The sequence below is a fragment of the Tinamus guttatus genome, unplaced genomic scaffold (assembly GCF_059628265.1).
Source record: "Tinamus guttatus ecotype Peru unplaced genomic scaffold, ASM5962826v1 Tinamus_guttatus_pri_ptg000226l, whole genome shotgun sequence".
NCBI classification, from domain to species: Eukaryota; Metazoa; Chordata; class Aves; order Tinamiformes; family Tinamidae; genus Tinamus; species Tinamus guttatus.
This window is the reverse complement of record NW_028288760.1, coordinates 1,519,497-1,531,132: the sequence shown is the minus strand read 5'-3', so window position 1 is coordinate 1,531,132 and position 11,636 is coordinate 1,519,497. Positions and strand designations below refer to the sequence as shown.

At 51.4% G+C, this 11,636-nt stretch overlaps 1 protein-coding gene across 2 annotated transcripts in view; it reads right to left on the bottom strand.

Annotated features, from left to right (window-relative positions):
• Positions 1-6,595: 6,595 nt before the first annotated feature.
• Positions 6,596-11,636, bottom strand: part of NTNG2 (netrin G2) — a 31,843-nt gene continuing 26,802 nt past the window's right edge. Inside the window, exons 7-12 of one of the 2 annotated variants that reach the window (XM_088525283.1) lie at positions 9,868-9,942; positions 9,096-9,161; positions 8,678-8,752; positions 7,636-7,803; positions 7,211-7,345; positions 6,596-6,819 (exon numbers count right to left, since the gene is read on the bottom strand). In XM_088525283.1, coding sequence (XP_088381409.1) covers positions 6,596-6,819; positions 7,211-7,345; positions 7,636-7,803; positions 8,678-8,752; positions 9,096-9,161; positions 9,868-9,942 — 743 coding nt within the window. The remainder of the gene's footprint in view (positions 6,820-7,210; positions 7,346-7,635; positions 7,804-8,677; positions 8,753-9,095; positions 9,162-9,867; positions 9,943-11,636) is intronic. The other variant, XM_088525282.1, reaches the window with a different exon arrangement.

The following is an 11,636-nucleotide window of genomic DNA, read 5'->3' as shown; positions in this document are numbered from 1 at the left end:
AAGCCCGTGAGGTCTGTCGAGTCCGTGTGATGAGTGGGATCTCAGTCAAAGATCTAGTTAATGATAATGACACTTCAATGTCTTTGTATAGAGCTCTTGGAGCTCTACAGAGATAAAAAGGGCCAGGCAGTTAGTTCTCTGTCACACAACCAGTAAAGGGGCAGGGAGGGCAACTTTTGTGACTGTTTTTAAGCAAGCCATAATACTCGCGTGCAGAAAGCCATAACATCTCCTTGTAACACTTCCATAATCAGAGTGGAATTATTTGTAGTACAGAGCAAGTGCCTTTGGGTCACGGTGTAGCTTTGCTTTTGCATCCCACAGTAGAGCCCATCTGTCTCAAGCAGGCGACTAGCAGCGTTTCCGACGCGCCATGTTTCGTGTGGAGACAGTCTGGGTTCCCCTGCTTGAGAATTCAGCACCTCTCTATATTAATGATTGTTGGGTGTGCTGCCTGCAGGCCAGACTGCTATTTCCATGCATCTGTGTTAAAATACAACCTGTTACAACCCAGGCAGTGTCTTGTCATCCCTTTTAACTGATGCGAGGAGGGATGGTAGTGGTGTTCTTAACCCTTTGTGATGTGGCCAAATGCTCTAAGGAATAGAAAGGAGCCATCAGTCTTGCGTGCATGGAGTCTGCTAAGTTTAAAATTAGTTTTACACCTGGAAACCAAGACCTGTCACGTAACTGGGGAGCAGCTTCTGGCCTGCTGACCTACTGAACAGCTTATGCTTAACCCCCGTGTGAGGGTGTCTTGGTTGTGTAGCTGTGGAATGAGCTGCCAGGCTTCAACCATTGGCTTTAGCCGTGTTCCAGGCCTGGCACCTTCATTGCAATGGTCAGTGGTAGCTTTTTTTCTTTGCACCAAGTGACAAATGTGTGATGCAGTTCAGTGAGATGGGGATGGCTTGCCATACAAAAAAAAAAAAGGTAATTTCCAGGCTAACTTAGGAGTTTAATGTATCCAAGCATCGAACAGGTGTTTTGTGTTTAACACCAGCTGAGCAGTAGGTGTGTTGGAAGGCTTTTTAGCCTGTGCGTGCCTGTCCTGCTCATGCTATGGAGAATTTAAGATAATAAGGGAAAATTCTGACCTTCGAGGTGTCCTTGGAGTGAAATCGGTACGTGGTGCAGTGTTTAAGGCTTACACTTCGGGCCCCAAACTGTAGTTTCTTCATTATACTGCAATCTTAATTGCTTCACTGAACCCTGACCCTCTCTTGTCACCTCGGAAGCGGTTGTGACCGTTCCTTATGTTATGGACCTTGAGTGAGAAGGAAGGTGGTTTGAATTAATTTCATTGTCAGGAGTTGGACACTGCTGTCACTCCCAGATCACAGAATCCCTGCCCTATGTGTTATCTGCCTTTGTGTTACTAGGAATACTTAAAAATCCTGTCTTCACGGAAACCTCTTGGCTCTCCTCATCGCTGCCCTGTCAACTTGCCTGCTGTTTCCACTTAGCACGTTTAAAAGGCTGCTCTTCTGCAAACTGCTGCAACATCCTATAGCTATGGCAGAGGCCTTGGAGTCTGTATGTATGTCAATAAAGTGAAGGCAGCAACAGTGTCAATGAAGAAATGCCCTTTTCTGGCCATTAAATAGGACTTTGTCAGGGAAACATTTTTCATAAACATCCCTCTTTTTTTTTTTTCTGCTTAATTTGTGTTTGTGAACATACGTTTCTTGAGAACTCTGCTAACCACATGCTGGAAGGAATTTTGTTTTAACATCCATTTTGCTTGTATTATGTGCAGAAAACATGGGATATGTAATTTTATAATTCCTGTATTTTTTCCATAAAACATCATTTATAAGGAATGGTCAAGTGGCTCGAGCCTTTTTTTATTATTTTTTTATTTATTTTCTTCCTCTCCCCTCTGGTTTAATATAGATTTATTTAAGTTGTCAATCTTTTTTAGTAGTAGCTTATTCCTACCATATCAGTCTGTACTGTTAATGTTGTATTTTTGAATAAAAAAATCTTTGGGTTATTTGCACGTGAAACACTTCTCTCTCTTCCCATGCAAGTCAGAGTAAGTTTGTAGCTTTAATTAACTTTTTCCCTCTTTATATTTTGGTCAGCTCAACTCCAAAGCAAGTTTCTCGTTGGTTTAAATGAAATCTGCACAGAGGTGCAAACAGATACTGCACAATTTTGGTAGTTTCTTCTCAATTCCACTTTGTTTTTGTGTAGGACCATCCTCAGGCCTGATGGACAGTCATATTTGTAAGCTGTGGGTGTAGATTTGCTGTGTGCATCCTCGTGTTTTCTTGTCTTGGAAGCAGTGCAAGTCCGAGGAAGTTGTTCAGTGATTCTCTTTTTGCTAAATTGTGGAAGTCAGAAAAATTGGTTTAGAACTCAAAACAATATGAAACTTTTTAATTGGACTTTGTGCCAAAAAACCTTTGGAATAAGAAGCATTTGGGTTTTCATGCAGAGGCTTCTGTTCTTCTGAGCTTGGCAGCTAAATTCCTAGTGCAAAACGGGTTCTCTACGTGGTGCCGTAGTCACTGGTTGAATGTTTCTTCAAAGAGCTGGAGTATTTTTGGTTCAGGGTTTCCTCTGCCTCCCTATTTAAACCCTTTGATTGTACAGAGAATAGAGGGTAGCCTTCTAGTGAAGGGGAAGCATCGCTCTGCTCATTCCTTTCTCCTTTAAGCTTCACCCCAATTGATTTCCATGTCATCACTGCAAACTGGACAGCTCAGGATAAACCGGAGCCATGCGCAGAGTGATGATATCCAGTTACTTGCCTAGTAAGATCTCTTTAATCTGTGTTTCCCTGTGTGTGCACTATGGTGTAAGGTGCTGGCTTACACCCCTGCTCCTCTGTGCTGATGCTCTGCCGAGTGGTGCGTGTTTCTAGAGCAAGAAGATGATGTAGTGGCAGACACATAATAATTAAGGGGCCCCAATGTTCTTGGGCCTCAGTGGAATCTAAAAAACAGCAGTGATTTCAAAGTTGGGACTTTTTTGCAGTTCTTCAGTGCGGTGAGATGCTGCAGGTCCTTTTGAATGTGCAGGAGGAGAGACCGGAGCGGCCAACACCTGGAGGAGGGTTGTTCATTCAGACTATTGACTGTAGCAATACCAAGGGTAAGCAGAACCGTGGTCCTAAAAATGCAAGACATCCTCTCTTGTCTGCATGAATAAATGATGGATGAAATGACTGCTGTATTGTAAATGGAATTTATAATGTTAACAATATAATACAAGCTATTGCCACAATGGGTCTGTTCCCAGCTCATATATAAGGTCTCCTTTCGTGTCTTTTTAAAATGCTTGGAAGGGAGCCCAATGCCTTATTCTTCAGCATAAATAAATGTAAGCTAGCAGTCTCGTACGCTGCATATTGCTGAGACCTCCCAGCCATATGTAGCTGTTTGCTAAGGTCTTGACTAATTTCCCCCCAACTCCCAGGCAAATAGTGAAGAAAATGAAGGTGGTTTGAGTGCATGTTACATTTGGTACTGTGAAAAAGTAGGAAAACCTTTTATAGCCTGGCAGGCTACACTGATGCGACTGTCCAATTTTTGAGATACCACTGTTGTATCAGGTAAGAACTCCTTCCCTTGCTGCTAACAAGTGACATCAATATTCCTTCTTTTAATTCCCAAACTACTGTGGAGCGAGGTAGGGGTGGAGATGGTGCATTCCAGTCTTGCTGCTGCCCAGGAGAGAGCAGAGCTAAGGGCACCCGGGGGTGCATAGGCTTTTGCTGCCCATATTTCACCCTACAGTGAAACTTCTTGTGCTACTTGGGCAGTCCCGATGATGATGGGACCTTCAGGGCGCTTTGAAACTCCCCTCTGCTTTTGTAGGCTTGCGTGATGGTGGCCAAACGCTCCAGGTCTTTTTGCCAGAAAAGCTCTGACAGCAAAAGCTGCAGCACCCAGTGGCACTGATTTCTGGCAGGGATGCTCAGCTCCTCCTTTCTGGGTTATTTTAGCAGAAGACTTTTCACGGCCGTGAGTTGGCAGGACTGCTTATTGCAACACCGATGGTGTCGATTCTCTTGCTACTCCAACCTGCAAGAGGCTCTTTAAGAAGTGTCCTGCACATGAGCTACCTGCTCTGCCAACCCTTAAACAAAGGAGGAACCTGGTAAGTGCTCATAGACCAGGGTTGTTTTCTCCTCCTTTTGTCTCCAGATCCCAAGGGCTGCAGGTTTAACACTTCAGCTGGTGAACCAGCAAATACAGCCACAGCCAGACGGGGCTTTTTGGTATACAGCTCTGACGGAGCTCTAAATAGTTAAAACCGGAGTCAAATTGGGAGTAAATAAGTAACTATATATCAAATAACAGTGCTCTGGTTGTACTGTTTTGTGAGATTGATGGTTTTTGGAAAAAGAAGGGGATTTTTTTTCCCTTCAGTGAGTCAAATGGCAGCTGTGTGTAGGTGGGGGCCATGTGTGAAAACCTCTTGGAAGGGCTCAAGTGGCTTTTCTGGGAAAGAGAAGTATCCTTCGGTCAGCAAGGACTGAACCTTACTGGGCCAAGGGGTGGTTGTGGGACTGCTGAAGGCACTTCTGTTTCTTTAATTAAAAATAATAAAAAACACAGCCAATGACAAAAAAAAAAGGCAAAAGGGAGGAAAAAATAACTACAAAAGGCTTAGTTTAGGTGAAACATCCTTTGCAGTGCAATGAAGACGTGTGCTTGCAGGGAAGCTGCTGGCTATGGCATTTGGCTGGGATGCAGTTTTATGAAGTAGTAAATTTTCTACTGCTTAATCTAATTTTCTAGAGAAAAAGAGTAGTGCTGGGAAAGGGGAATGTGTGTTTCACCTTCCAGAAGTGCTATTAAGAGATCTTGATCTTGTTACAGACTTCTCTCTGCTATTACTTAAAAGAACAGTAACCTATGAGGGTTTTTAGGTATATCTCAATAAGAAAGTACAAAGAAAGAGTAAATGTCAGTAATAACAGACAGCAATCAACTGCATTGAAGAAAGGGAGGAAACAGTAGCGTCAACCCCTGCCTTGCTGACTGAATCTCAGCAGGGTCACCGCAATCCTCATTTCTGTCCTGGGGAAGTCCTGTGCCCTTCCTCCCTAAGGTTAAATGTAGCAGTGCTGCCTGCTCAAAGCAGAAATGTGCCCAGTTTCTTGGTGCCAGTTTGACCTGAGTGTCTGCCCCATGGTTTCTGTTCCAGTTTCCTTCTCCATTTCACTAAGTGCTGGTTCCCTGCCCGCATTGCCCTGGAGGGTGGTGGGGTTGTCTTGTCTCCTCTTATCCTGCTGCCACCTCAGCTCCTGCCTGTGGCCATGGCCAGGCCGCACTCAAAGCTCTTGCGTAGATGGCAGAGTCCCATTCTCCTGATTTTTGAGTTATATGACTTGTCTGTGGCTTCTCCTCCCTTCTTTTCCCTGCTTGTAGCACGTTTATGAGCTTTAAGCGAGTTGATCTGTTCCCTGCATGTTCTCTACTGCAGTCCCAGGCTCTAGCTAACTAAAGATACTCAAAATCAACAACTTCTGCATGACACAGGCTCTGTGGGTGCCAGGACTCTGGACAGCTGAGGTCTCCAGAGAAGTTGCCGTGGACTCTCCGGCCTTCTTTTGATGCAGACTCCTTTGGAAATGGCAGTTGGAGACAAGATCAATGCCTAATATCTAATCCAGGCTTTGTTAATTGTCTACATTTAGCGGCCTAACCTAGGTTCAGCAAAGTAATTAGGAGAAATAATTAACACTTCTCAGTGATGAAACAAGCTCTCTCCCTCCTCCCCTTTCCCTCACCATGGAGTGCACCTTGGCAGTGACTCAGAAAACACAGGAGGACGTTATGAATCAAAAATAAGTCTTTACCTGTAATTAACTGTGCACACAAAAAGGAAAACGTGGTGATCAAGCAGCAATTAATAGTTGCTTTACTGGAGGAGGATACACCATCATCAAACGCTCATGGCAAAATGTCCCTTTTAAGTGGTGGTTCTTTTATAACATTTAGTCCAAATAAAAATAAGTCTCTACCCAAAAGAAGTATCTGAACCGTACGCTATACGGAAATGTGTGGATAAGACACTGCACTCCTCGCATACCATGTGCCTAATGAGCCCCGTGCTCTCCGTAAGTGCAAGAAAAGAAAACCCAGCAATGAAAACACACACCAAAAAAAATCAATGCAGCAACTAGAGTCGTAGGCAACGGTAGGCGTCGGGCCAGCGGTGCGACGTGGGACAAGGCGGCAAGGGCGGCCCAGCGAGTCCCCTCTCCTCTCCCTCCCCTTCCCCTTCCTGCTCTGGAGTTAGGAGAGGCTCTTACAAAACAGGACGCTAAGAAAGGAGGGGAGGAAAAATAAAAGAACGGCCTATACCAAAATAAAATAATAATAAAAAAACATCCCTTGGCTGGCGGCGCTGTTTCCCCAGGGTCCCTGCGGCCCCGTGCAGAGCGGGGGAGGATAGCGGTGGCGGGGCCGTGCCGCGGGCGGCGTCGTGGCCCCGCGGAGCTCCGCACTCGGCCCCCGAGGCGTCGCGTGAGTCCCAGCGGGAAGGAAGGGCACGGAGATGGCGGGAGAGTCGCCGGCTGGGCCGCTTCCCCCCTCAAGGTCCTCCGGGGACGTGGCTGCCTCCCGCAGAGGCCTCAGAGATGCACCCAGCCAGGCAGCTGCAGGGCCAGCGCGGCCAGGAGGAGGGAGCCGAGGGCGGCGCGGGCGCCGGGGGCGGCGTCGCACTCCTGCCGCTCCGCGTCGCACCGCGACTGCTGGCACAGGACGCCCTTGAAGCCCGCGGGGCAGAGGCACCGCTGGTTCTGGTAGCAGGTGCCGCCGTTCTGGCAGAGCAGGAGCTCGTCGTCGCACACGTTGGCTGCGAGCGGGAGGGAAGGACGCGGCGTTAGTCCCGGCACCGGGTAACGTAACCTCCGAGGCTGAAGGAGCAGACGGGGCAGGGGAAACTGCAGGATCTGGGAGCAAAACTATCAAGTGATGGAGGATTTGTGGGGACTTTGTGAGGAGCTTAGGATTGTTCTCATGATGGACCCTGAAGGACATGGGGCAGCTGAGCTGGAGAAGATCCCCTTCATATTTGGACCCATCTCACCCCTTGTTTTCTGTCTCTGAAGTAGGACAAAGTAGGACCCAAGGTTGGTCCATCCCTGAGGTAGGACTGTCCCCAAGTTTGGCTCATACCCAAAGCAGGACTGTCCCCAAGGCAGGTCCATGCCCGAGGCGGACTCCATGGAGCCCGAGGTACTCACGGAAGCAGCCCTGTCTCCAGTAGTAGTTGGGTAGACAGTCGTCGCACTTGGGCCCCGTGGCGCCTTCCTTGCATTCACAGTAGCCGGTCTCGTTGCAGCGGTCGTGCACGGAGCCGATCTGGTTGCAGTTACATTCTGCAGAATGTAGATGCCGGGGCTCTTAATCCCCTCGGACAAGTCCTGACCGTGAGACCCTCCACCCACTTGATGTTGCACCAGGGACATTACAAACACCCCGGCATTGCCAGAACTGCAGGGGAGCCCCGGAGGGCTCCGCGCTGCTCCCAGCTGAGCAATATCATTTTGGTTCATGCTGACAAGGGGCTATTCGGGCTCTTGGGGCAGAGAGGCCTCGAAGGCCTTGCATGGCCATGCGTCCCTCAAGAGAGGACCCGCACGAAGCCACGCGAGCGCCCGGCCCTCACCTATGCAGACGTTCTCGTCGTCCAGCTCAGCCGAGCTGTTGCGGTAGAAGCCCAGGCGGCAGTGCTGACAGTGCTGGCCCCGCGTGTTGTGCTTGCAGCTCACGCAGGTCACCACGTTCAGGAAGTCGATGTAGCTGCAGCGGTTGGAGTGGCCGTAGCACTCGCAGTCTGCGGGGACGAGGAAGAGGAGGGAGCTGGGGGGGCTGCACCGGGGCAGCCCGAGCGAGGGGCCTGGGGCAGGAGGTCCCTCAGGTGGTGAGGGGCAGAGTTGCTTTAAGGAAAGCCCTGCTGAGGGCAGCAACCGGCAGAGGGGAGTTAGGTGCTAGTGAAAGAGCCAGCTGGGCAGTGAGGGGAACCCAGTTCTGTGCCTGGAGGTGGGTGGACATGGTGCTCTCAGGGCTTGGACTCTCCGGCACTGGGGCCGGTGGGGGATGTGGCAGCGCTTGCTGGCAGCTGGAAGGGCCTCAGCAAGGCTGAGCTGGAGCTGGAGCTGCCACACGCCGGGTAAGTCCCCGCTGACCTTCCCACCCGTGTCCTTTCTCGCATGCCAACACAGAGGGGGCAGAGGAAACCCTGGTCATCTCTGAGCTTCCTCATGCTTGAGGAGGGAGGCTCCGAGCTGGAGTTGTGGTGTGAAACATGAAGCGGTGGCAGGGAGATGGCAGACAGCGAGGAGGGCGGTCATGCGCGGGGGTTTGGAACAGGAGGTTTGTGTCAATGAAATGAAGAGCAGGGATGGTGGAGCAGGGCAGAGGTTTCCCCACAGTTCGTTGCTGCCTGAGGAGGGACTGGGGGTTGGTGGTAACCCCGACCCTCCATGAAATAGCGGTCACCGGCCTGAACCCAGCCTAAGGACATCGTCTCAATGTCCCGACCATGCAGGTCACCAGCATTAGTGTGTGTGAGGTGCTGCCTCCTGCCTGGAGCGCACCCCTGTGCAAACAAACCCCCCACCTCTTCCTCGACTGAAACAACTGGATCACATCACACTGGCGAAGACTAGGAACCCCGGAGCTGCTGGCGCCAAGCTCCCTCCTCTTACCTTCATACGTCTCCATGGGTGCCGTGGGGCCAGAGGCAGCTTTGAGCCGGATGAGTTTTGAGCTCTTGGAGGACGCTTAAGAGAAACCAGAGAGAGGCCTGTCCTCCATGCGCCGCCCTGTGCTCCGGCAGCGCCTCGAGCCCAGGTGACTACAGCACGGCCCCAAATGGCTCCTGCGCCTCAGCCTCCTCTTCCTGTCCCCTCCTGGACGCTGCGGAGCCGCGCGCCGGGGCCGAGCAGCTACTCGTGCGCCTGCCTCTACGCACGATGAACCGGCTTGGTCAAACGGAGCGTCTACGTGTCTAAAGAGCTTATAAAAGCATCTACCAGCCGTGGTGCCTACTCGATGCGGTCACAGCTAGCACAGAAGAAGCTGCTGGGCGTACGGGCTGGCTAGTGCTACGGCGCGGGCACCTACCTGCCTTCTTGCCGTGCCTCCTGCCTGCAGAGTGTGCTGTGCGCCCGGCTTTGCTCCTCGGTGCCGCTGCGCGAGACACAAAACTCCACTGAGAGCCAGGGTCGGGATGAGCCAGCGGCTGGGGCTGATCCCTGGGATAGCGGCAGTGCCCGAGGGAGCAGGGACCCACCGGGCGGCTACGCCACAGGCCGTGGTTTCCCGCGAGCACTGATAGATTGCAGCACCGGGTGGGTTTTGCATGCCCAAAACCCCAAGGAAAGGGGTCTGGGTGCCACAGCCACGCTGGGCAGCAGGTCCCCATCGGGAATTGCCCCTGGCTACGAGCGGCCTGTGGTCGCCTCCCCATCCCGCCAGCGCGTGGCAGAGCCTGGGATTGCGGCAGGGATGCTCTGGGCAGCGTTAGGAGCGAGGATTGGCCAGCGGGGCCGATCAGCCCCGGTAATCCTGCCCTTCAGCTGGGCACGGTGCAGTGCTCCTCGCTCTTCCCATCAGGGCTTTCCTGGGGGCCCACATCACCTTCCGGCTCTCCCCTTGGAAAGCAAAGGGCGCCAGCATCACTTTTTGGCTCTCCCCTTGGAAGACGCAGGATGCCATCGGCAGGACAAGGCGGAAACTTTTCTGTGCATCGTTGGCAAGAGCTGGAGGGGTCTGGGGCAGGCGCTCGCTGTATCAGAGCAGTTCGGGAAGGTCGAGACTTGTTGGGGGACACAAACCCGTCCCGCTCCGTCTTTACTCGCGTTGATACGGGCTCCAAGCTGTGGCACGTCCTTACCTCGGATGCTCTCTGGGGGCTCTGGGGGCTTCGGCCTGGGTCCGAGCGCTGTGGTGCTGGGTGGGCGCTCAGCAGCTTGAGGTGGTGTCGGTCAGAGAGAACATCAGCTTTAATGTGGCTCTTGCTTGTTTAAGGAGATGGCAACAGGGCATGGGAAGATCTAGGCGGGCATCTAGGCTGGGTTGGGGGAGCTGGATCTAATGTGATCGACGACACATTCAAGCAGGAATGGGAGTCTCCAGGGAATGGGAGTGGTCCTAAGTTGAGGATTTGCAAGCGCAGGCGGCTTGTGCCCTGGGCCCGGCTTTAGGCATCGCCACAGTCAGCACGGAGAGGGATGCTAATGTCTATGGATGGAGCTACGGGTGCTGAGGACTGGCAGGAGCCCCACGGAGCAGAGAACTTCGGCTTCGGGAGCAAGCGCAGCCCCTCTTGAGGCTTCGTAGCCTGCCAGCAGCAAACACATGGGAGCTGCGACACTGGGGAATATCCAAGCGGGCGCCTATGCTACGACCGGCGCGAGCCTCTCTTATGTCCAGCCTCAGGAGGCGACGCGATTCCCCTGATCTTCTCTGTTCGCCCCCAGCAAGCTCGGAGCGATCCCTCCCGCCGCTTCTCATCCTCCTCCTTTTCCGTGGCTACGCCAGGAGCCCGAGGCTGGACACAGCCCCGGCGCGCGGGGCATCGGCAACGCGGCGGCTCTGCCGGCGGGAAGGCCGAGGTGCCGAGCGCGGATCCTCGCGCCGCCGAGCGCGTCCTACCTTCCGCGGCAGCCCTGGCCGGGAGGGATCCCACCTGCAGCGGGGCAGCGGCCGACAGGCCGGGAGCGCCTGGCAGCGGTCGGGGAGGAAAGAGCCGCGTTACGGGATGCGCCGGCATCGCTCCGTGTGCCCAGGGCTGCCCGTTCTCAGCCCCTCTGAGAATGAGGCCTTTTGTGCTCAGTGCAGGGCTCTCCGGGGCTCACTGGCCCCTCTCTGCTTTGGGGGAGCTATTTTGAATAACAGAACTGAAGGGCGGGTGGAAAAAAAAGAGTATTTTGTGATAGAAGTCCTGAAATCTAATGCAAAGTCCTAGACCCTCCTTCAGGCCATGCTGTTCTCACAGGAATGACAGTTAAAGAATTTGCAAGCCACTGATGAGAAATTAAAATGGCAAGAAATTTGGCTTTAGATTAGATTGCCTGTTATAAAAAAATATATATATTTATGTAAATATATATCTATTTTTCCCCTCTGCAAGCTCTTGCCCCCCCGTGGGCTCCACACCCCTCCTGATCTCCTCAGTATTGCTGACAATCTTCAGGTTTGCTAGAAAACAAATCGAGGGATAAAAATTTAAAAGCCATATTATTAATTTCAAGCTCCAGTTGGGTAACATAAGGAGGAGGAGGGAAAAAAAATGCCTCACTCCTTGCCAAGTTTCAAAGGACAAACCCGAGAAGGAGAGAAATGTGATTTCCCAGCCTCAGCAAGGGGATAATAAACAATGCAGAATAAAAAAGATATATATTTTTTTAATGACAAGCTCTAAGAGAAGGTGATAGACATTGTCCTTTTCAGCTGGAAAGTGGAAGCCAATTGATATTAATACCATGTTAAAGAGAATATGAAAAAAGCCCTGTGCAAATTGGCAAGGGTTTAATTAGAGTCACAATAAAAAACAGCCCTGAAGGCATTTTGCTTTTTAGTCATTCACATACACCTCCACTCAATCACATTCACAGAGCCAGGGAAATTATTAATGCTCATTATCCCAGAACCTTTCCCTCG